This window comes from Micromys minutus (assembly GCF_963924665.1).
Source record: "Micromys minutus genome assembly, chromosome: 3".
Classification (NCBI taxonomy): domain Eukaryota; kingdom Metazoa; phylum Chordata; class Mammalia; order Rodentia; family Muridae; genus Micromys; species Micromys minutus.
In genome coordinates this window covers 667,751-689,962 of record NC_137972.1, presented here as the reverse complement: position 1 = coordinate 689,962, position 22,212 = coordinate 667,751, and the positions used below count along the sequence as shown (strand labels likewise).

Here is a 22,212-nt window from a genome sequence, read left to right as displayed (position 1 = left end):
ATTATTTACACACTGTAAGCCCTCTAGGAAACACGTCCCAAGCAGCATCGACTGTGCCCCATGTATCCCCAGGACTTCCACATTCTGAGTAAGTCGTTTCTAACCACATGTGCTCTCTACTTCCTGGTGACGCTTTGGTACTATAGGACCTTCCCAGGAGGAGATCGGGTTCTGTTTTACAAGATCCACACAAAGTCTTTTATCAATATGAAGATGAAGGGAGGCGACACGGTGCTGCTTGTGTGCTCAGAAACTGCTTCCTCCTTCAAGCTATTTGCAGAAAGCTCAGTCTGTCCTGCTTAATAATCAGTAGTACAGGTCTGAATCATCAGAACCTTGGCAACGCCTTAGCATTTAAAATTTTTAACTACCTTCTAGGGGCAGGTCATGCTACTGAGTTATGACAAATTATCATGAGGGAAAACAAGTGTAGCCAGCCATTTAAAAATGCCCCAACCACTGCCTCTCCACAGAAAGACTAAACTACATATGGTTTAATCACACAAGTCCCATCTCTGTCCCCTGAAATTCCCCTATTCCATTCATCAGAGGGAATTTAAAAAAAAAAAAAAAAAAAAAAAGACTTAAAGAGCACTTTACAGCAGCATTCAGCTTTCCTATGAAATACTCAGCATCTTAAATATTATGTACACTTCTCTTTCTTGCATTAAGCTAGAGACTGGCTTCGGAGTTTGTTGGATGAAGGGTAAGGAGAGTAACCCATTAAAAACTATTCTAGAAAATGTCTTTTGGCAGAATAGCAGGTATCCAAGTTAAAAATAGGAGGGTCAGTTTGTTTTGTGGTCTTTCCAAAGTTTAAATCACTCTTTGCTCCCTTCTAAAGGAACCCCAGTCACCACTCCTGAGTGGAGATAGGCAGAGGCGCTGGCTCCTGCTCCTCGGCCTTCTCAGGAGCCGCTTTCTTACTGCTGCAGCAAGGCTTGAAGAGATGAGTGTCGATGAGGACCTCCCCAAAACGGCCCTTGTAGATGATCCCACAACATATCTTCTGTCTAAAAGGAAAAAATGGGAGAACAAGTTGTATTACAAGCATGCATTTTCTGAAGTTCATTCCTCTCTTCATGTAGGACCCAAGCTTGGCAGAAGGCCACCTTGATCCCCTGAGCCATCTCTGCGGCTTGAAACACTTTTTGGTTAGATCTTTGTAACAAACTCCACTCGCTCCATTCTTTGCCCTTTCAATTTCCTTATGTCTATGTTCATATTTAAGATTTCCGTATTTTATCAATCTTAGATGCTCATCAGATTATTTATAAAAGCAATCTTGTTTATCCCACCTCCATTTCCAAAAGCAGATGATTATCCATCCATGCATCTTGTGTGTGTGTGTGTGTGTGTGTGTGTACATACTCATGTGTGGGGAGTTCAACAATAGCAGTCTTCCTCATTGCCCTGCACCCTATTTTTTGAAGCAGCATCTCACCACTTTGGTTAGACTTGCTGTCTGTTGCAAAGGCCTAGGATCCTACCTCTGCTTTCCCCATGCTGAGACCAAGGCCCAACCTCCTGGCTAATTCATCACTCTCTCAATATTCAGTATATTTTATTTAGCTAGCATCTTTAATAACTCAGGCAGGTAATTGGCCCTTGCCCTCTATTTTTATATATTTTTAATATATCTTTGTGTATAAAGGTGGCCACTGAGACAAAAAGATATCAAATCACTTAGGGCTGTAGCTATAGGCAGTTTTGAAAGCTGCCAGACAAGGGCACTAGGAGAGCTGAACTCAGGTCCTCTCTAAGAGCACCAACTGCTCTTAATTGAAACATGCTCTCAACCACCAAAGCAAGCTCATTTTAAACTTCCATATTTACCACTTTATGCATTCCTTAATTTTAGTCTGAAATCTGTCTCTGAGTGTCAGCTTGTAAATTAAGTTACTTTCCAGTCAAAATCATTTGGCTTTGAAGCTGGGTCTCACTATGCACAACCCAAGGTTGCCTCAAATCCATGATTCTTTCTCAGTGGGCTATAGGCATGTAACACCCCATGCTTGGCTCTTGTCAACTATGCACTTGTTATAAAGTATATTATTTGCTAAATATAGTTTTATAAAGTATTTCTTCTCTTTTTTCTTTTTAATTTTGAGAACCCTACACAGGGTTTCTCTCTGCAGCCCAGGCTGATCTAGAACTCACTATGTAGAACAAAGTGACCCCTACATCCTAAGTTCTGGGATTAAAGGCCACCATTCCTAGCTCAGAGGTAGTTATCTCATGGCCAATTGAAGACGTATATACTGTTTTCTGACTTGCTTTACGCATGTTTCTAAAGATTCAACTCTGTGTCTTAGCTGTTCCTGTGACAGTAAAATCTTCTGTCAGTACATCTTGTACCGTTTTCCATCTTATAGTTCTCAGCACATCTTCAGAAAACATCTTATCTATTTTCTGTGTTCTAGGAAGGCTAATTTTTCTTTGAAACTATTTCTCTTTTAAAATTGTCTCTTTTTGGTCTTGGCTACTTATCCACCTCGTATAGGTCCCAATGTCCTCATTACTATGACAGCTGTAACTGCCAACCTAGCATAACCTAGAACTGAGGTGGGAAAGAAAACAGTCTGGGATCTGCCACAGTGGGCTGAGTCCAGGCACACACATGGGTTCACACATGCTCTCCACCCTTCACAATGACAGGATGTAGCTCAGGCTTTTGTTGGTGTGACTTCCCCAGGTGATGTACACCATACCCTGAAACTGAACCATAATAAACCCTTTCTCCTCAAGTATTTTATCATAGCAGGCAGAAAAACCAAAACACAGGGCTGGAGAGATGGCTCCGCATTAAGAGCACTGACTGCTCTCCCAGAGGTCCCTAGTTCAATCCCCAGAAACTACACGGTGGCTCACAACCATCTGTAATGAAATCTGATGCCCTCTTCTGGTGTGTCTGAAAACAGCCGCTGTGTACTCATAACTAAAATAAATACATCTTAAACCAAGGCACTGTTAGAACAGCCAGTCAACCCATCAACAGAAATTTACGTACCCTGATGATGTATATCTTATATTGATCTTTAACAGAAAGAACATACAATCTGCCAACTGCCACACACAGAGAAAATAATGCAGCCAATGGCTGAGAAGAGGCTGTTAACTACAGATCTCGTTTTTGCTTTTACCTTTTCCAGTAGGTAAGGTCTAAGAAGGAAAAAACTGGAGTTCTATTAGAGCTGGAAGCCATCTCTGTGTCTGAGCCCTCATCTGACTGGTTACTGTAGCATGGAGACTGGGCTGGAGAGGCACTTGAGGTGGTGCTATGAGCATCAGAATCTGCATTAAAAACAGAAGACATTTCAGCTTCATCATGGCAACACCGAAGTCCAGGTGCTGCCCCACATCTCTAGAAGGGGGAAAAACTTAAGGGAAAAGGTCATTCACTAGCCTAGAGTTGCAACAGCCCATGTTTGCACCATGTATTTATAAGCATAAAAATAAAGCAGATACAGCCAGAGCTATGTAGAAACCTGATGTCAAACAAGCAAGCAAACAAACCATAATAAATGCCAGGAATTATGCCTTTTGGTTGATGCTACAGACTGTAAAGATTATAAGCACCACTTATATTTCCCATTTATCCAGGACATGGATAGGTTTTCCTCTAACCCAGGGAAACAATTACTAGGCATATACTAAAGACCAAAGCCTAGTAAGTTTTGTCTGCATGCACAGATGTGCACACGCCTTTGATGATCAGTTATCTGATACCCTGGACCTGGAGTTAAAGACAGTTATGAGCTACCAGAGAAGGGTGCTGTTTCTGGACTCCCAGCTTCGGTCCCTTGCAAGAGCGGTTGCCAGCTGAGCCATCTTCTCAACCATACTAAAATGCTTTTCTACAGTGCTTACCATGGCAGGAAGTACAGTTTAGCTTTCCTGGCACACACACAAAGGCTTGGGTTTGAGCTCTAGCATTACAAGGAAAATAAAAGCTTACCAATCTAAGGATCTCACAGATGCCTCTTAATAAATGCTCACATAAACAGAATTGAACACCTAAACTGAAGTATCACTTGTGCTAATTCTCTTTAATAAACTGCATCCAATTTCCTAAGAACGAAATCTTCAAGAGCATCATACCTTAAAGGAGTAAATCTAAGGGGATAATTAAACCTCCCAATTACACCAGCGGAGTCCTCCAAGTGAGGAAAGCTTATGATCCTAAGTGGTGTTTTTAAAACCATTTAAAATTTCAGTGTGTACCATTTTTTTCTACATTTCCAAGGGGCAATATCCTTATATTTAATCTAAGACCTTACAACACTAAGATATAATTATACACAGTGAGGAGCTGAACGTGTAAGTCTTAATCACTGAGGATCAATCAATCAATCAGTTAGAGACAAAGGCAGGTAGGCAACAAGCAAAGCTTCAGGCTTCCCAGAATCAGGACCTCCAAAGCTCCTAGCAATTTTAATTTATCTTTATTGTAGTATGACTCACTAAATGCATAAAGAGACAACAACCCAGCCATTCTACCTACTGTGAACAACTACCTTCTTAATAGGAAATACTCATGTGTTTAACCCAGCAGTTCACCTCAGGGTGAAACAGGTATCACATAGTGATAAGAGGCAGCTTCCCTTCTCAAAGTCCAAAGTCTACCCCGAATGTAGATAACCACAACCTCTACCGACCTATATGAATCTAGTATGAATCCAACTTTTTCACACCCTATCCCCCACACAACCCATGTGTCTTACACCTGAAAAGTCAGAAGCTATTTTTCTCTATGTGAGTTATGATTTCTAAAGTTACTTTCCAGAAAGTGTGTGTGTGTGAGGTAGGGCGGGGGGAGGAGAGAATGAGTGTGTTGGGTTTTGTCCATGTATTTGTTCACCTATGATATGTGAAAGCCAGACTTTAGTGAGGCAGTCTCTAGCTGAACCTAGTGCTCAGTGCTAACCACCTTGTCCCAAGAATTCCTTATATCTGACTCATGAGTTCCATGGTCACAGGCAGACAGCGTCTGTCCAGGTTTTTGTTGTTGCATGCGTGTCTGTGTGTGTGTGTGTGTGTGTGTACTTGCATATAGGCATACACATTCTATAGTGCACATGTAAAAGTCCAAGGGTAACTTATGTGAATAGTTCTCTCCTATTATGTTGGTCCTGGGGATCAGAACTCTGGTTGTCAGGGATGGACAGCAACCACCTTTCTAGGTGAGCTGTTTGCAGACCTCCACCCAGATTTTCTGTGGGTGCTGGGGTATGACTCCAGTCCTCCTGCTTTTGCAGCAAGTTCCTTATCCACTCCAGGATCTCCCAAACCCCTTTAGTTACTTTAAGATATCAGAGTTATATTTCACAAAAGAACAACCTCAGCACTTCGTAGATTAGAAGCAGAAAATGGATTCACCCAGGCCCAGTCAAAAATAAAACACTGCTAGTGTCCAACAGCAACAACAGACTCACTGTGGCGTTTGAATTCCTTCTGCAGTTTACTGATCTGGTTGCTTTTCATCCTATTTCCAGATAGAGTTTTCACTTTCTTTGGTTTCAATGTTGTCTTTAGACTGGGGCCTGCTCTTGCATCTACCACCTGGAAGAAAATACTGAATATTTAATACTGCTTAGGCCCATGCTTACCTGAGAACCAGTGTGAGGGCTCATGGGTATCTTTACCTGTTACACGACATAAAAGAATAAGCACTTCTCACATCATTCTGTGCACTAATCCGTAAACTACCAACTACAGAGGCACACGCTCGCCCTTGTCTACCATGGCATGGGTCTACTTATCAGGACTTCAACATAAAAAGGGAGTCTTCAAACACCACATTTGTGATTTTCTCAGATAAGCTATTTAAGAGAAACTCTATATTAAGGCCATAACAAACCTACTGTAGTGACTTAACACTATCAAACAAACAACAGCACTGTGTTGTGTAAAGAAAAACATCGCCCTATCTAAGCAAGATATTATATATTAGGCCAATTTCATAAATTTTGGCCAGGATAGGGGCTCACACCTGTATTCCTGACTCCTAAGAGGCAGGGGAACCAGTTCAAAGTTGTCCCCTGTCGTACTGGTAGCCAGAGGCTAGCCAGAACTACATGAGATTTTGTCTTAATAAAGAAAACAAAACAAACATAAAAAACAAAACTAACATCTGAAAAAACAGCTAACGTTATAAAAGAATTTAACAAAAGACAAGGGAAGGGGACTCTGAATACCACAGCTTTAGTCTAGCATGCTTCAATCCCTGGCACACACACAAAAAAATTGTTTGGGGATAAAGAAATGGCACAGGGATTAAAAACATTTGCTGTTCCTTACAGAAGTGGGTTTGGTTCACAGTATTCATCTAACTCCAGTACCAGGGGGATCCAATATTTTCTTTTGGCCTCTGCAGACAACAAGGACATGTGATATATATACATACATGTAGACAAACACTCATCTACATAAAAAAATAAAAAAGTGTTGCTCATATCAACTAAGTTAAACTTTAAGGGAGCTGCTTTTCCAGTGGCCTAGACCACCATGCCTAGCACGCACCAGGTAGTTCACCACTACCTGCAGCTTCAGCTCCAAGGGATCCCATAGTCCCCTCTGTTCACTCACACAGGTGGAACATACACAGAGAGGTAGATACTGCTGACGTGATCACAGCTTAAATATAGAACGGCACCCATTCAGCCTTTTCTTTTATAGGCACCATCTCACTCAGGCCCTATAGTAGCTGAGTGGACAGCTAAGAGCTTTGTAACCTGCCAGAAACGTACAACCAGCAAGCAGTAAACACAAAAGGCAAACAACTGATCAATCTGTGAGTCATGAGTTCAAAGCAGCATGTCTTTCTCAAAGGTGAAGAGGATCTATGTCTAACTCAGAATTACTAATCTAGGAAATGCCAAGCCAGAATGTTTCTCTTTATTCCTTTAGCCTTTTTAATCCTGGTGATACAGAATTTCCTAAATTGGGGGTGGTGATGTTAACATTTAGTAGATAGAAAAAGAGGTGAACTAACATGATTCCAGTTTTTTTTTGATCCTGCCGGCAACTTCTTCCATCTTTTCACAAGCAGCACACAGGCATTGCAGATGTCTCCTGAGCGAGTCTCACGCAGCCTGTCAGGAAATCAACATGTCATCTTCTCTCTACTACATTTCAGATATAAAATTAATGCTCTGGTAGTAACCCTACACCCACCTATAAATGAGCAGCACTAAAGTGGGTTCAGTGGTACGTTAAAATAATTAAAAGAAAAAAAACCTGTGTATTTTATTTCTTTATTGGTTTTAGACAGGACTTCATTATGCATTCCTGGCTATCCTAGAACTCAATTTGTACACTTGTCTGGCCTCATAGATATCTGTCTCCAGAGTGCTGGGATTAAAGGCATGCACCACCATGAATTCTTTTAAGAGAAAGAGACAGAGAGACAGAAAGAGACAGACAGATAGGCAGGCAGGCAGAGTCAATCAAATCAATATATTACAATTAAATCCTTTAAACAAGGTGTAATGGTGCACACCACCTTTAATTCCAGAACTTGGGAGGCAGGGGCAGATGAGATCTGAGTTCAAAGCTAGCCAGCCTGGTCTACATAGTGAATTCCAGAACACCTAAGGCTACACAGTGAGAGCCTGCCTTAATAAGGAGGGGGAAGGAGGTAGCTAGAGAGATGAGATGGCTCAGTGGTTAGTTAGGAGCACTGACTGCTCTTCCAAAGGACCCACGTTCAATTTCCAGCACCCATATGGCAGCTCACAACGGTCTGTAACTCCAGTTCTAGGGGACCCAACACCCTCACACAGACACAAACATGCAGGCAAAAACCAATGTACATAAAATAAAATTTTACAAAAGTAAAATGTTAAATCACTTATTAAATTTTTATGTGTATCAGTGTGTGCACCATGTGCCATAGATCAACACTCAAGGTTGCCACAACCACAACATGAATCCCACAGTGCACAAGCATTCAGATGTGCACTATGCACCAGCCAGTAGTGGCACATGACTTTAATCCCAGCACTGGAGGCATAAGCAGGCTAATTTCTGAGTTTGAGGCTGCCTCTGTCTTCAGAGAGTTCCAGGGCAACTGGGGTTACAGAGAAACCCTCCCTGTCTTGAAACCAAACAAAACAAAAAGAAAAGAGATGCACACTAAATCAAAATCAATGTCTGTCTCACACAAGTGCATGTGTGTGCATGTACATCTATGTTCAACCTCCTCTGTACTGGCTGGTTTTGTGTCAACTTGACACAAGCTGAAGTTATCACAGAGAAAGGAGCCTCAGTTGAGAAAATGCCTCCCTGGGCTGGTAAACCTGGGTTCTATAAGAAAGTAGGCTGAGCAAACCAGGAGAGGCCAGTAAGTAACATCCCTCCATGGCCTCTGCATCAGCTCCTGCTTCCTGACCTGCTTGGGTTCCAGTACTGACTTTCTCTGGTGATGAACAGCAATATGGAAGTGTAAGCTGAATAAACTCTTTCTTCCCAACTTGCTTCTTGGTCATGTTTGTGCAGGAATAGAAACCCTGACTAAGACACCCTCTCAAACATACTATCTTTTACTGTGAAAAATAGCTCAATATTTTATTCAGATGTCTGTTGGAGAGTTTACACTGTTAAGTTTTAGGGCAGAAGAATATCAAGTATACTATCCTCCTCAGCAAGCTAAACTATTAACTGTTTCCAAGGACATGAAGAAAGAACACCGGAGGACCGCTACTGGTCAGAGAATACAAGACACATTTTAAAAATACACTTATACGTCTAGAGTTAAGAACAAAGGGGTCTGTCCAACTGAAACCATAAAGGTTTCACAACTAACGAGGCAGGGTAAGCGCTGGCACTTATTTTAAGAACACAAAATCCTCAATAACCCAGGTATGAGAAAACTAGTGATTTTAATTATTAGCACATTGTTGGCATTGATCTGCACGGAAATATTTTCACATTTTTTTTAAAAACTATTTTCCCCTGTAAGAATGGAACACAACTAATCTTACCCAAAACAGCTCTGGAAGTCCTTTTCATAACGTTTACTGTCCGTGAACCGAGAGCTGGAGGACTTGGCTCTGCAGATACAGCAGCCCTCTATACTTCTGTACATCTTTGGCTTGTGAAAACCAAACATCTTTTCTTCTGGTTCAGAGCTGTAAAGACAAGGGGATTGAGAACAATAAGAAATCATGCAAGAACTTTTGTTTCCACCCGCCCCCAGCATAGGGAATTTTATTTAAAAAAACAAGTCAAACAAGCTAGAGAAGGTGCCTCAGATTGACTACTCTGTATAGTACCAGGGCCAGTATACTGAATACACAGAAAAGTCCTGTTTACTAGGAGGCATCCGCTACCCCCTTCGCTTCTTCATGCAAGCATTCTAGAAAGGGGACAGAATTATCAAATAACCTGCGGTACCCATCAGCATATAGAAGACCGTTCTGGGCACCAGGCTCCCTCAGTATCACAGTACCTGCAATACCTTTCAAACTGCACCCTAGTCCTTCTTGCCCCCTAGACTTTCAAAAGCACTTCCCTTCTTCCAGCTACTCAGCCTTCTCAGCTATCCTCACTGAACTCTCTCTGTTCTCTAGCTCTGGTTTTTCTCCCTTCTCTCTCAGAGAGCCCTGGCCACAATCAGTCTCCTGTCCTCTCTGTGCTCTGGACAGGATAAATACCTCTGGCTGTTCTCTCATATCTGTGATAAAAACTGTAACCACATCATAGAGCAGTCGTGTTGGCAGTTTTCTCACGTACCCCACAGGCCATTAAGAATGAGCATAAGGGCTGGAGAGATGGCTCAGAGGTTAAGAGCACTGACTGCTCTCCCAGAGGTCCTGAGTTCAATTCCCAGCAACCACATGGTGGCTCACAACCATCTGTAATGGGATCTGATGCCCTCTTCTGGTGTGTCTGAAGACATTGACAGTGTATTCATATACATGAAATAAATAAATAAATCTTTTTTATGAGTGTAAAACTTTAGTTACAATAATCTTGGTGCCTTTGAGTTAATGCAATTCCCTACTAGCCAAGTGTGTGTGCATTCACCATGACCACCCTGTCCCCAGGACACAAGAACCTAACTACTGTGCTCTATGGAAGGAGTGGAGGTGTTCTCATTTTTAATAAGTAGGAAGTGCTATACAGTCACACTCAGCTGAAAGGAAGATATGAAAGTCACAGAAATCCAACTTAGAGTTTAAAATGATGTCCATGCACCGCTGAGTGAAAATTAATCCTCTGATCAAAATCCTCTATGGAAATCTACTAAGGAAAACAGAAACTTTAGGCTGAGATGCACAGCTAAGGTCAATTTCACCATCTGGATCAGAGGACATAAAAGATGAGTGAGTGTTCAATATGGTGGCAATATGCTTATAAAATCCCAGCACTAGGGAAGCTGAGGCAGGAGGACTGCTGTGACTTCAAGGTCATTCTGGTTTGCCAAGTGAAAACATTAAAGAAGGGTAGATGGAAGGACAATAAACATGGTAACTTAAACCCCAACAAACCAACCAGGCAGAGAATATGTGGACCAAACTACCAATTACCACAAAGGCATCATACAAAGCAAGAAAAAAAGACAATTTCCTTTGTTTATATAGTGTTGGAATTTATAACCACAGAACCATCCTTATGTTATTTTAGAAATGGGGGGGTTGACATTCAGAGGGGGAGCTTCTCAAAAGAGAAAGGAGATGGGGAGAATTTTCGTGAGGGAGTACTGAGGAGAGGAAGGGCTAACATTAAGTTGTAAAGGAAATATATTTTTAAGCAAAAAAAAGCACCCTTTCTGACACTAGATTATCTTTTGCCTGAGCCTGGTGAACCACAATTAAAAAGGCTCAGAAGCATATTATCTTTCTTTTTTAATTTTTTTTTGAGATTGAAGAAAGTCTGGAAATACTGACTTTTAGGAAATAAATCCCTCTAGGTTTTTATTGAGTGCTAGGGTTAAAGGCATGCAAAAATGGATGAGTAAGAGCAGTAACACAAGTCTAAACTTATGCGAGCAGTACTCTACATAACTAAAAAACAACTAAAGACTTGCAAAGATGAGCTTTATTCCCCTTAAACTGAACTCAAGGAAAAACTACCAAGAATGTCCTTGCAAGCAAATACTCACGCCACTTTAGCTACTCAGTATCAAGTGACAGACTCAAGAAAGTAGACAATGTAGTTCCTGAATGTGTAGATTTCTGTTTCTTCTCTAAACACCCTGGCCATCAAGGTCAAAAGTCTGCAGTTCCTCTTACAATCAACAATAGCAGGAGGAAATTTCAGCCTCCTACTGAGTAAGGACAAAGGAAGTACACACAGCAAAGCAGTCTCCAAATCTTACCCTCACTCCCCCTTCCTTGCAAAAAAAACACCCCGTCAAAACTACAGGGCACTCAAGAGCATCTGTCAAAGCTATGAGGCAAGCCTTCAAGACTGGATCTGACCAGAAGCCAGGTTGGTCCATTTACCACACTGACAAGCTCTGAAGAACTTCTATGGCCACTGCTCAACTGTGAGGCTTTAAAAACAAAAAAACAACAAAAAACAACAGTCACTGTCAATCAGTAACTTTCTGGGGTGGAAAAACACAAAAGTAACCCACCAGCCCCGGTCAAATGGCATGGCTTTTGCTTGAACAAGGGGTAAGTGGGAGTGGGGACCCAGGGTCCAGCCTCTTCTGGACAGGGCTCAGCAGAGCTCTCCCCCCAATCCCATTATATCTGAAAGGATGGCGGGTGGGTCTGGTGACCTGGTGGCGGCCCTCCTTTCAAGTCCCACATTTGTGAAATAGTAAGTGGTTCCTGCGGAACTGTCTAGCTTGCTCAGAGAGCTTGGTCAGCCAGCTATGCATCTGATCTGCACTAGCAAGCATCCTCACAGCACCATCCTGCACCAGATGCAATCACCTGCCTTCTGTCTGAATTTAAATCAGATGCAGCACACAGCAGAAGACCCCACACAATCTCATTTGTATGTGTTTGAGGGACTTAGAAACTTAAAGTAAAAAATCTGAAAGGACTTAAAATATTGATTAAAATTGCAATTCCTTTTCTAAAGGTACAGAGTGGTGATGATGACAAACTGAGTCTCTAAACCCACAGAATTACATACATAGCCACGAGCAAATTTTATGGCATACAAACTGCATCTCAAAGTCATAAATGCATGTACAACAGAAACCACAAGCTATGACTTCTCAATTTATTATCCACAATAAATAGTTAGTATGTAATAACATATCCATTCAACATACACACTCCTTCCTTTAACTTCCTTGTTATAAATATCCTATTCACACTGATAACAAAGTATGGCTATTTTGTTGCAAAGTGAATAGCTGGTAAAATTACAGAGGATGAATTACTATAAACACTATGCTCTATTAATTACTATTAGAACAAGAGGTGAGCTAATCTCCCATATGAAAGACTAAGGGCTAAACTGGAATGATGGCTCAGGATTACTCTTGTTCTCAGTATCCACATGAGTGGGCTCATAACCTCCTATAATTTCTGCTCCAGAGCATCCAGCTCTTCTGACTTCCACTACACATTCATGCACACAGCACACCACCTCCCACCACACACACACACACACACACACACACACACACACACACATGCACGCACGCACACGCTCCATGTGTGTACCATGCTTGCAGTCCAGCATTTAGAATCCAGCTGAGACAGAAGGACTGGTGCAGCTCAAGACTAATTATCACTGAACAGAGAGTTCCAGGAAAGCCTGGACCATATGGGATCCCATGTAAAATAAGAACCCAGAAATGGCTCAACACTTAGGTGCACTTGTTGCTAGAGGATACAGGTTCAATTCTTTGCATTCACAACCATCTTTAACTCTAGTTCCAGGGGATCTTGGCCTCTTGGGCACCAGGACATATGTGGCACAAAGACACACATGCAAGCAAATACAAATAGGACATAATAAAAACAACAAAAAGCATCTTTTATAGTCACTTTCTTGGTGTCTCAAAAATTAAAGCAAAGGATCAGAATATAGGAAAGGCAATCATGGAACCGAACAGTGGCAAGAAACAAGCCCTGGAACAGCCCAAGAAGCAGGCAGGGCTTTCAAGCAAAGACAGAGAAGGAAGAGCTAGCACACTCCCCAACTCCGGCCAGAGGCAGAATTAAGAAATCTAGTAAAAAGCTATTCCTTGTACTTGACATGGTGACCCTCTTCCAGTTCTACTTAAATATCTGAATTCCCTGCCTATAATTACAATGATGTGTTATGCTGGGACCTGTTGTACATTGTAATACTTTTGTTTGTAAGAAGTCATAGAATTAAGTACATAATAAATAGAAAATAGAGGTATCCTCTAGAGAATGCAAACATAAAGTTGACTTTTGCTTTATTCTATCCCACGGGGTAGTATCACTCTTAATCAAGAGTGCCACACCCCAGTAACTTATTTTCACACCTTTATTCTTCTCAAGAATCGTAAAGAGCAGAGAGCTTGAACAAATTTCTTAAAACTCGAGACAGATGGAAAGATTCCTACCTGTCAGACAATCCACTCCACTGCAGATACTACAGAATAGAGAATGAGGACACCTTTACAAAGCAAAGAATGCAGTTATGGACAAAACAAAAGGAACTAAGAAAAATCCAAAGCCAACTCTGAAGTGAAGATAGAAAAGGAGAACGGGAAAGTCAACGTGAAAACCCACTGGTGACCACATGCTAAGGGAATCCCCAAGTAGCTGCAGACGGTTTGAATCAACTGTGAACAGCCATCTTTAACCACCTGTGCTCCCGGGACCCAGCAAACAGAGTGTAACTGGAGTAGCACTCTCCACAAAGGGTCAACAGAAGAAGCTTCGTATTTCTCCCACCACCAGGCCACTTGGCTGCAGAACTCAATGAAAGCCACTGATCAAGCTCAGGGAGAACAGGAGACCCATAGGGCATTACAATTTCCTCCCCTCTCCTAGACACCTGCCCACTCCCTGCATTAAAGCTTCCAAATTTACCAGGACACTTTCAAAGTAATGAATTTGCCTAAAAGCTAAGTAGAGGTAGATCCCACTTGTTTGCCAAGAGCTCCAAACATATATCCTATCTCTCTCTGAGAAACCATATGCTGAAGCATTTTTAACTGTGGCTGCACTTGGCAGAGCCTAAAACTCACCTTACAAGAAAGGGATCCAAACAAGTCTACTTGTTGCAAAGCAACATAGATAGCAAAGGTTAAAAATTAAATCACAAATCCAGGCTTATGAAGTTTGGGTGCTCTTAGGAACGCTGGAAAGATGGCTTAGTGGTTAGGAGCACTTGCTGCTCTTCCAGAGGAAGGTTTCCCCACAGGTACTCGAATTTAAGCACATACCCAAATGCATAAGCACACTTAGACATAAAAATAAATCTTTTTGAAAAAAAGAGAAAGAATTGCTTCTAGTCAGCACAGTGGCGCATGCCTTTAATCCCAGCACTCAGAAGTCCAAGGCATCCTCGTCTACAGAGCAAGTTCCAAGACAACCAGGGTTATACAGAGAAACCCTGTCTCAAAATAACACAAAACCAAAGTTGCTTCTGACTGTATTGGCCCTTTGGTAACACTAAAATGAAATCTCATTTCTTGACAATGATGCTACAAAACAAGTATATGAAAATACCAGGATACGTTCTTCCCTTGAATTTGGAGAGGTCTGCACATAACTGAAAGATAAAGTTTTCTATTCCTAGTTTTCTATTTCTATTGAGAGTTTTCTTCAGGAGAAAAGTAGAAATGACAGACACCACCTGGCCCAAACTTTGTCTTCTAATAGGGCTCAACCCCAACTCTTGCATATTACACACTAACAGGAGGGCTAGCACTGGGCAAAAATTCAGCACTGACAGCTTTTTGTGGTGCTATGAACAGCCTGGGACTGCATCCACTTATGCTGCACTCCTAATTCAACTGACAAGTTATGTTTTAATGCCAGCTCTTCTCCCCCCACCCTCAAGGTTGCACTTTGCCATTAATTTGGACTAGTCAGGAAATTCCAACACCCCTGACCAGATCCAATCTCTTCCTTTTCTGACTACCTACCATTCTAATCTTTGAAATGTCCCAAACTGATGATAATATTGCCCCCCCCATCTGTTCTTCAGTGTCTAGCTTCCTTGGTTATGATCTACAGTCACAGACAAAAGTCTGAAAACTGATCACCTCTCACTCTGTCCCTGGCCCTCCACCAAAGTCACAAAGGTCCTTAGATATCTGCTGCTTTATTTACTTCTTCTCTGTCCATCTCAGAGACTGATCTCCCATCAGGACTGACTTGCTTACCATCTACAACTCAAATACTAATCATCCTTCCATGGTACCAACTCTGGCTGCAGGCTAGGTGCTGAACTCCTTGGCGATGAATTCAAAGCTTTTCTGAACCCAGTCCTCCTGCCTACCAACTGCTTCCACTCTGTAATACTGGTATTCCAAGAGGGCCCAATCAATCTGACAACTAGCCACTCCAGGACGCAGGCTGATACTTTTCCAGGTCTCATTCTTCTAAAATTCATTTAACTTTCATTCATGTGTATGGGCGTCTACATATGTGCACCTATTCATTTGTGTGGGGACCAGTGGAGGTCAGAGAGAACATAATTGGTTCCCTATGGAGTTACAAAGATGCAGCTGTGCCCTGTACGTAGAGATCTGAACTTAGGTCCTCTGAAATTGCAAGTGCATGTGCTTAACTCTGAGCTACCTCTCCAAGCCCCTCATCATTACAGTTTTATTGTTTTGTTTAGTGGGTTGTTGAAGACAGTATTTCTGTGTAGCCCTGGCTGTCCTGGAACTCACTTCGTAAACCAAGCTGTCCTTGATCATAATCATCTGACTCTGCCTCCCAGTGTCAGGATTAAGGATGTGCACCATCAATCAGCTCAAATTTTATTGTTTTGAGGCTGTCACATGTCCAAAAGGCCCTGAACTCACCATATAACTAAAGATGAGCTCAAATTCCTGATTCTCCCAGTCTGGGATTACAGCACCACCACAATGCCGATCTCCTTCACACTTTTATTTATTAAAATACCTAACAAACGAGATCTCATTTATTGCTTAATCCTGGCCAGGTGGTAGTGGCACACACCTTTTTCTTTCTTCTTTTTTTTAAAGATTTATTTATTTTATGTATGTGAGTACTTTGTCACTGTCTTCAGACACAGCAGAAGAGGGCATCAGATCCCATTACAGATGGCAGTGTGCCTCCTTGTGAGCCATTTCTCCAGCTCTAGCACACATCTTTAATCCCAGCACAAAGGAGGCAGAGGCAAATGAATCTCTGAATTCAAGGCCAGTCAAAGCTACACAGAGTATGTTGTCTCGATAAACCAACTCAACTCAAAAAGTTAACCCTGGCAGGACAAAAAGTCATACATTACACCCAGGCACTAACCAAAAACAGCAGGATAGCAAAGATGAACTAGAAAAATAATTATATTAGTATAAATAAAATAATCATTTATAGTAAGAATGTGAGAACTACAGACATCAGTTGGCAGTTTAGAGCATTTATTGCTCTTCCAGGGGACCCGGGTTCAATTCCTAGCACCCACATGGTACCTCACAACCATCTATTCACTTTAGTTCTAGGGGATCTGACACCTTTTTCTAGCCTTTGCAGGAACCAGGTACATACTTAGTGCACATACATATATGCAGGCAAAACGTTTATACATAAGTGAGCAAAAATATTCTAAGTTTCCAAAAGCAACTTTTCCTTAATCTATGGGCTCCTGTGGTTAAAAAAAAAAAAGTTAAGTATCTCCATCAGAAAATGTAAATAAAATGAATTACTAAGACTAACAGTAAACAAATTTCATAACAAATGGTAAAAAATATTATTTCAAGAGGGGGACAATTAGAAATGAGCCTTACAATTAGTACTTCAACCCAGTATTCATTAACATTAACCAGATAAAAAGTCAAACCAAATCAAACTTAATAGATGGAAACAAAATACACAACTAGATATGAATTATTTTAGCTCAAGTTTCAACTTTTGTGCTACAACAAAATAAGTCTGTAACAGCAACTGTCTGAGACCTTTTTATTCCTGGTGGAGAAAGAAAGCCTTCTCACCTTGGAAACAAATGCCTTTCTTTTTGGACTAGATTTTTAGATTATTCCTACAATACTAGAATTCTTAGTTGCAGAAACAATTTGAAAGAAAGAAGGAAAACAAATTTGAGAACCAAACGACATCAGAAATTTCCTACTTAAATCTGCAAAGGCTCGAAAAGTACAAGGGACCCCAGGGTGGCACTGTAGAGAAATCAGGAACAAAGCGGTGACATTTACTAGGTCTTCACCGGACTTTTTGGTGTAAAATGGTTGAATCAGATCTGGAATGACAAACAGAAGTTGAGGGCAGTGTCTTCCCAGAACTGGTTTCTGCCAGTGGGGGAAGGGGGACCACACACACACATTCTTTTCATTCAGCATTTACTGCTTCTCTGGGTAAAGCAACTGACCCCAAGCTTGGGTGTTGTCTTCTGTAAGATGTCCACTTCCCAACCCTGAGGACAGCAGCCACTAACTGCCCACTTGTCAGTCATTTTCAACCCTGTGAAATAGGCATTACTGCCATTATCAATGTGAAAAACCAAACAAAGTAAACCAAAAGAATTGCAGCTTTCATCACAGGCATCTCTCTGTGAAACCCTGGCTGACTCAAAGTCAGATACCCTGCTTGCTTGCAGGCCCAAGTACAGGAACTAAAGCTTTTTTATATGTGCCTGTCCTAAGCATTCTGAACAATTAAGCTAGTGCTTGTTACCTTTCTTCCCAGTTTTATCATCTCTGGAGGGGAATGATTTTTCCAAAGAATTGCTTTTAGGTGCTGGGGAGATGGCTCAAACCTTAAAAAGATTTGTTTCATTTGTAATTATGTATATGTATGTCAATGTAGGTGTGTGCACAAGTGTCAGTGCCCAAAGAGGCCAGGAGAGGGCGCTTGGTCTTCTGGAGATTACAGGTGGTTGTGAACTACCTGGCTTGGGTGCTGGGACCCCATTATCAAGTCTTTAGAAGAGCAGCAAGCAAACCCAAATGACATATTTCTAAAGCAAATAGTTATGGACAGACTTAGGAAGTTGGCTTATAATTTTATTTCCAGTGAGGCTGGAGGAATAGCTCAGCAGTTAAGATCCATGGCTGCTCTTCAGGACCCCATTTCTATTCTCAGCACCCACATGGTAGCTCACAACAAACTCCAGTTCCAGGGGATCTGGCACCCTTACACTGACATACATACAGGCAAAATGCCAACGCACATAAATAAATTAATCTTTAAAAAAAAAGAAAAAGAAAACCCGAAAGATGACTTTTCCATTTAAAAGTTTATTTTAACCGGCTGGCCTTTAGTCCCCCCATAGTCACCTGGCCTCAGATGAAGACACACCTACACAGATGTCCTTTAAAATCTCCAACCATCCACAAAAATAACAGAAGGCAGTGAAGACCTTGCCTACCTTTTTCTCCTAACTCATTCAAGTTTCTCTTACAAACATCATTTGATTATAACAGAATCATTTAGTTCAACATGATGTGTCTGTATGGACTTTCCTAGGAAGCTTAAGTCTTGCAGTAAGTAGTCTAAAAAAATACTTAAAAACAAAACAATTTTTGCAAAGTACCTCGTGGTTTTGTTTTGGTTTTCTCCCACATGTCTCTGGAGCCACCCAAAGGAAAGCTAAAGCTGTAATATCCAAGGTTTTAAGTTTTCTTGACACACTCAATTCACTTCAAAAAATGCACCCCCAAGATGGGCAGCATTTCAGTATTTGTAACCAAAACCTAAAAGGAGTGTGTTTCTCTAATAATAACACAATAAACAGGGGGGTGGGGGAAGAGACGAAGTTCAATTTGTATGGTGCATGAGGGCAAAGCATCTAGAATATTATTTCCCAGCCAAGGCCACATCTAGTGAAAACAAGCTAACTGAAACACAGGAGAAATCGTGAAAGACACAACAGATACGGTGTTGCTGGATGGATGTCTAGACTGCAAGCAAACCCCAAATACCAAAGAAGCATCCATGTGTCAAACCAGCATAATTTTTGAGCTATGCCTGGAGCCACATACCAAATAGTTAGCTTGAAAAAAGTGTAAGAGGGTAACTGGAAGGTCATCTCCAGTTCCCAGGAACTGTGAAACTAGCTAGCAAGGGCTCCGTAGCAGACTGATACTCTGGCAACTTCTCCCAGCATCCTTTATCTCCCCAAATAGTTCTCAAGGTCATCTGAGATTTATCTGAGTCCTGCATACTTTAAGGACAAAACACAAAACATCCTCTAAATACTTTAAAATCGTTTAAGCTTTGCCCGGACTCAAAAACAAATAACGAACCCCAGACTTTCGAGTTCGGTTTTGCAACACCAAAATCATTAAAATTATTCTCAAGTCTGACAAACTTCAGTTCAAAAGCAGGTGTTTCCCGTACACTGCTAGAAACAAGTTTTATGTCCATCTCTTACTAAAAGACCGCAAAAGTTTCCTGAACCTTCTTTAGAAAACATGATGACGAAGAGCCTACTAGGAAGGAACTCCTAACATGGAGGGGGTTTGGGGTACAGTGCACGTCTGGCTCCGCAGTCATTCTTCACCTGCAGTAATGAAAGGTGAAAAGAACATAATAAAAACAAGAGGCGGACTGGGGTGCTGGTTACCAGAAGGGCACCGTCTTCCAAAGCAGCCCAGCCCAACCTGCCCTGCGCCTCGCTGATCGCCCCACGTGTAAACACACAAAGGCGGCACGCACCCCGTAGTTCCTCAGTCCCCACTTCCAGGAGAAGCGAGAGCCTGCGCCCCGAAACTTCCCCCGCGTGTAGTCGGAGGTGCTGGGGTAGAGCGCCGAGCGCCACTCCTCGAGGGAGCCCAGCGCTCCAGGGTCTCCGGGCACCACGCGCCACCCGCCGCCCTCACCTGCGCTGGAACAACGGCCCGCGCCCCGCCGGCGCCGCCCGAAGGCCGCGCCTCTGCTCCCGGGCCGCTCCGCACGCTCGGCCTGACGTAATTCAAACATGGCAACAGTTCCACTTCAAAGGCGGATGCACGGACCTCCCAGACGCGGCCTCCCGTGCCTCGGAGCCCCGGCCACGCGTGCGCCCCGCCGAGCAGCGCTCCGTAGTGCCGCAAGGGCGACCCGCAGGCCGAGGCGCCCCCCACGGACACTGCCTCGCTGCGCCGCCACTGAAGTTTCCGAGAGGACCTGAGGGACAAAAGCCGCCCCGCGCCCCGCCCGGCCCGCGCCGCTCGGGCACACGCGGCCCTTTGTTGTCCAGCGACGTCGGGGCGACTGGGACCCAAGACCGGGGACCCACGAGAGCTCGGATGCCCTCAGCCGCCGACCCCTGGGGCCAAACTTTTGCGGAGTCCCGGATGAGAAACGCCCGGAGGTCCCCGCCGCCGCCGCGCGTATGCTGCGAGTTGGCGACTTTCGCTGCGCTTTGGAAACTGGCAAGACGCCATCACCAGGAAATCACATTGTCCTGCTCCCGATAGCCCCGACGGCGACCGCAGCCAGCGGCTCACTCGGAGCTGGACATTCGGATGCAGCACGGTCACGGCCCTAAACACGTGGCTTGTCAGGTGAAGCACACACACAAAAAGAAAAAGAAAATAAAAAAGAGTTGGGTGCCTCACGCAGCGGACCGCGCCGCAGCCTTCATCCGCACCGCTGGGTTCCCCGGGCCACGGCCACCCCTCCCGTGTCGCCCGCACCCACGCTACAGGTGACCAGACGGACAACCAACTTTGGGCTGCAGAGACCACTCGGCACCGGCCGAGTGAAAAGACCGCGTGCTGCGCGCTCATTGTCGCAGCCGCGTCCCTGCGGACTTCTCCAACAACGCCACGCCGCGTGCGTCGCGCAACCCGGCGCTGCCCCTCACCCGCTGCCTTCAGCCTGTGTGGCTGCCGGCTCCAGGCAGTGGCAAGTTAGTTTCCGAGCTCCGGCTTTGTTGTTCACCCGCGTGCAAACCATCGCGAGCGCCGCGGGAGCGCAACACGCGGGTGCACGCGGCGCCCGAGCCCCCGGCCAGAGCCAACACTGGATCTGAGACCCCAACCCTGCTCTCCGGGTCGGCAGGGAACACTACGGCTGAGAAAAGTCATTGTCACCTTCAGCGTGGATGCGAGTCCGCCGCTGTTCGTATGTTTCCACGCTACACTCACTTTCCCCACACCCTGACTTTCGGTTTACCTCAAATATCCTCCCCAATTAAGAAGCGCATCTCCAACACCTCTGTACAAAAGAATCTGGAGTCCGGAGAGCACGAGAACAGCGCTCCCCGCAATGCCATCTCCAAGACAAAACTTCCTGTGTGTTTGTGTATGGGAAGGACGGAGGAGGCGGGGGAGGTAAAGGGAGGAAAGAAAAAAAAAAAAATCACAGAAAGCAAAACCTCGGAGACAGTTTTGCGCCGGTGTCCGGACTAGAATCACTCACCTTCCACGCGCAGCAGCGTCCCCACGGTGCAAACTGCACCAGGCCAACCCCCTGCAAGCACTCCCTTCGCCAGCGCCGAGTCCAGAAAGATTGTCTCCAGCAGTTCTTCAGTTGCTACTGCAGACGGAGGTATAGATTCCGCTTTCCCTCTGCGCAGGCGCGGCTCCCCGGACCAAATTCTCTTGAATCGAGCTGATTTGCATACGGGCGCGTGCGCGTCGCGGGCTGGGCGGGGAGAGGGCAGGGCGTCCGCGCGCGCTCCCGCGGCCTCTATTGTCCTTTTAAGGGGAGAAGCGGCGAGGCGCGGGAAACGCGGCGGCCCGCAGGGACGGGGGCTGGGCCTGCCTACTACGCAACGTCACGTAAACAAACGCCCTGGGGTAAGAGACAACGCGGGGGCGTGGCAGGACGAGAAAGGTATAAAGGTGAGGGTTGTCTTCACCGAATGGCATCCCTTAGGACACTTCCGCGCTTGGAAAGTTCTGGGAGCTGCTTTTGCAGCATTCACGCACCTATACCCAGTTTCTGGCATGAGGCGGCAGAGAAAGTTGTCGTGGAAGCACCCACTTAATTTATACTTGTCCCCACCTCTCCTAAATTCTCTTTGAAGGTGAGCTTTACATTTTGTCAGGGCCTGGCTAGGTGAGACTGCTCAACTGGTGCTTTCAAGCCTGACCACCTGAAGGCGAGAGCCGACTTCTGCAAATTCACTCCACACACCAGATGCACACACACAAAATAAAATTTCGTTTCTCCAACAGAGGTC

The 22,212-nt window shown here is 43.9% G+C and overlaps 1 protein-coding gene across 1 annotated transcript; it reads right to left on the bottom strand.

Moving 5' to 3' along the window:
* Positions 1-853: 853 nt before the first annotated feature.
* On the bottom strand, positions 854-21,546 carry SINHCAF (SIN3-HDAC complex associated factor; the record flags this gene model as incomplete). Its single annotated transcript, XM_080914629.1, has 6 exons — positions 21,447-21,546; positions 8,985-9,131; positions 6,995-7,094; positions 5,436-5,562; positions 3,144-3,294; positions 854-1,013 (listed from the first exon to the last, which is right to left on the bottom strand). Exons 2-6 carry the CDS (start codon positions 9,110-9,112, stop codon positions 854-856), a joined length of 666 nt encoding a protein of 221 aa, XP_080770755.1. The 5' UTR covers positions 9,113-9,131; positions 21,447-21,546.
* Between the last annotated feature and the right edge of the window lie 666 nt (positions 21,547-22,212).